We start from the raw sequence: 3,236 nt of genomic DNA, 5'->3' as shown, positions 1-3,236 counted from the left end.
CCTCGACACTGCAGGCTCAGGACCCACCTGGGGGGCAGGGAGGGCCATGCTGAGAGGGAGGGCCATGCTGAGGGGGAGGGCGGGGAATGGCAGGCGGTTGTTTCCTGATTCATGCCTGAGTCCCTCGGATGGCAAAGATTCTAGAGAGAGCTACTTTCTGGGGGGAGGGGGGGCCAGAAAATAATAGCACAGGGGAGGCTGACGTCAGACCCAGCAGGTCACCTACCGCCAGGCGCTTTGTAAGTTGCTATGACTCGCGGCAACCATCTCGGGCCTCCAGCTTTCAATGGTGCTTCCAAACCTTGGAAAAAAGGAAAGAGGGCTTGTTCTTAGGGGGGAAATACATGCCCCAGCTCTTTGGGCTCCCCAGGATTTTAAGGGGGCAAGATTTTGATTACACCCCCAAAATGTTAGGATGCCACTGGCCTGGGCCAGCCACAAGATCTCCTTGCTGGTCATGACACGTCTCAGCACATTCACGGTGGGAGCAGAGCTGTGCCCTCAGTGGTACATTTTTAGCTCTGATTCATCCTCACAACACATTTTTCACTCTCCATCTGCACTATAGCTTTTCTTTTGTATATGTATCAGCTCATTTTCCCTATGAGACAGAACTTAAATCTTTGAGAAGAGGAGTTTTCCCCTTTATCAAGGAAAAGATGTCCCCTCTCTGGTTCAAGAGCGATTCCTCCACCTGGGCTATTGACTTCACCACCACCAATCTCTGCTGAGACCTTGTCCCACAGTGACCTCTCCCCCACACACATGCCCAGCGCCTACTTCCGTCTTCCCCATCGCCTCTCTTAAATATAACTTCTCCGTCTACCAGTTACTTCTCTCTCTTTCCTCTTCCCCCTCACAGACATGCTCTCTAGAAAAACAGTGTTACCACGTCCTCCTCACCTTCTGCTTCTCAACCCCCTGCAGTCAAGCTTCCTCCCCAGTTCTCTGATAAATATTAACAAGGACCTCCTTTCCCCCTCCCATGGAAATATCTCCATTACATTTGGATAAAAATTCTAACAATATACAAAGAGTGAAAATTCCTCCAATTTTATCCGCCCCCCCCCCCAAATTCTGTTAACTCTTTGTTCTATATTCTTTCGGATTAAAAAAAAAAAATGTGTAGGACTTCCCTGGTGGCCCAGTGGTTAAGACTCCATGCTCCCAATGCAGCGGGCCCGGGTTCGATCCCTGGTCAGGGAACTAGATCCTGCGTGCCACAACTAAAAGATCCCACGGGCTGCAACTAAGAGCCGGCGCAGCCAAATAAATAAATACACATTTTTAAAATGTATTTAAAATGTATTTAAAATAAATACATATTTTTAAAATATGCATAGTTGCATATTCTATTCTATTCAATAGAATATAATCCTATTGTCAGGATTATTTTATCAATTTCCTCTTGCTTTCTTCCAGGTTTGCCAACCATTAGAACTCTGCACTGAAAGGCTTAATCGAAGGAACAAAGAACATACACTTAAAAGATTTAGTGCTTGCTTCAGCAGCACATATACTAAAATTGGAGCGATACCAAGAAGATTAGCATGGTCCCTGCGCAAAGTTGACACACAATAAATTAGTAGGAGTTTGCGATTAACAGATACACACTACTATATATATAATAGATAATCAACAAGGACCTACTGTCTAGCATGGGGAACTATACTCAATATTTTGTAATAACCTATAAGGGAAAAGAATCTGAAAAAGAATAGATATATACATACACATATATATATATATATATATATATATGAAACTGAATCACTTTGCTCTACACCTGAAACTAACACAACATTGTAAATCAACTATACTGGAATGAAAAATTTAATACAAGGGCTATACCAAATTACACTTCCACCAATACTTTCCAAGAGTGCCCTTTTCACCAAATTATCATCAGCACTGGGTATTATCAATCTTTTAAATACTTGCCAAAATGAATTGCAGAAACATTATATCTCATTGTTTTCCTATCAGGGAGCGCTACTGCCAGATTCAGTGGATTCCTGCATTCTTCCCCTTCCTTCTTTGCTTCTGCAGGTTCTAACTCTGTTTATTTTCCCTTGGGAAAGGGTAAACACCTTTCTCTCCTGGTTTTCCTCCTGCCTTTCTGGCTGTTCCTCTCTTGTTTCTTCGGTGGTTCCCTGTCTCTGCCCACACTCCAAGTGGCAGTTCTTCCCAAGTTCTGTCCTTGGTTGTCATCTCTCCCCCTTCACGTCTCCACAGGTGCAATTCATGCCCTCCCATGTCTTCAACCAAAATGCTGATGGCTCGCAAACCCGTATTTCTTGGCTAGAGCTCTTAACAGGAGAATCCCCAGACTCCTGAGGATCTCAAACTCTATATGTTTATCTTCCAAGCTCTGCTCCACCTGGCATATCCTCTCCTCGCCATTCCCTCATCCCCTATGGCCAAACAGTGACTGCATTCTGTAGATTCTAACTCCCCCGCACCCCTCATAGGCCTCCCCGTCTTTCATTCCCACTGCCTTGGCTCAAGCCCCCTCTACCCCTGCAGTGGTCTAACTGGTCTCCCCTCCAGTATCTCATCCTTTCAGTCCATCCTTCCCCTGGTAGCTCGAGCGTTTCAAGATTATTACTCTTGCTTAAAATCCTTCAATACCTATACGTCCTATAGTATAAAAACTCCTATATAAAGCCTCCATCCCCTGGTGTTTTATTTTGTTTTTTGGTCATGCCCAGTCTCTCCTTCTCACCCCTGACTCACACTGACAGTTCCCAGGGTTCTGTACGTCACACCCCTGTGCCTCTGCTCATGCTGTTCCCTACGCCTGGAATGCCCTTTCTCCCCATTTCCTCCATCACTCCCATGTGCTAGGCAAACACTTACTCATTTGTCAAGACTCAGCTAAAGGGTCACTTCCTCTGTGAAGATTTCCTGACCTTACTCTACCCAGGTGGAATAGACTGACCCTGCCTTTGAGCCCTCAAAGTCCCATATCCTCCCTTTTACTTATTTCTTCAGAAAACATTTAATAGCACTTATATTTTGACACACCTGTCTCCTACTACTAGGCCATAAATTCCTTGAGGATAGGTATTGTGTGTTTTAACTTCTGTATCCCTAATGCCTGGCATTGTGACGGTGCATGGCACCGCTTTCAATAAAAGTTCGTTGAATGAATGAATGGATGGTTGGATGAAAGAATGAAAATATTGTCCAAAATGCTTCTCTAAGCATTTTTTCTGTAGAATTTATTAGGGAAA

At 44.5% G+C, this 3,236-nt stretch overlaps 1 protein-coding gene across 1 annotated transcript in view; it reads right to left on the bottom strand.

Moving 5' to 3' along the window:
- The window catches only part of VWA3A (von Willebrand factor A domain containing 3A), a gene marked incomplete at its 5' end in the record, with an annotated part of 44,288 nt that overhangs the window by 18,257 nt on the left and 22,795 nt on the right, over positions 1–3,236 (bottom strand). The window contains 2 exons of the mRNA XM_007450005.1: positions 1–27; positions 227–301. Coding sequence (XP_007450067.1) covers positions 1–27; positions 227–301 — 102 coding nt within the window. The remainder of the gene's footprint in view (positions 28–226; positions 302–3,236) is intronic.

The sequence above is a fragment of the Lipotes vexillifer genome, unplaced genomic scaffold (genome assembly GCF_000442215.2).
Source record: "Lipotes vexillifer unplaced genomic scaffold, Lipotes_vexillifer_v1.1 scaffold811, whole genome shotgun sequence".
Taxonomy (NCBI): Eukaryota; Metazoa; Chordata; class Mammalia; order Artiodactyla; family Lipotidae; genus Lipotes; species Lipotes vexillifer.
This window is presented reverse-complemented; position numbering and strand designations above follow the sequence as displayed.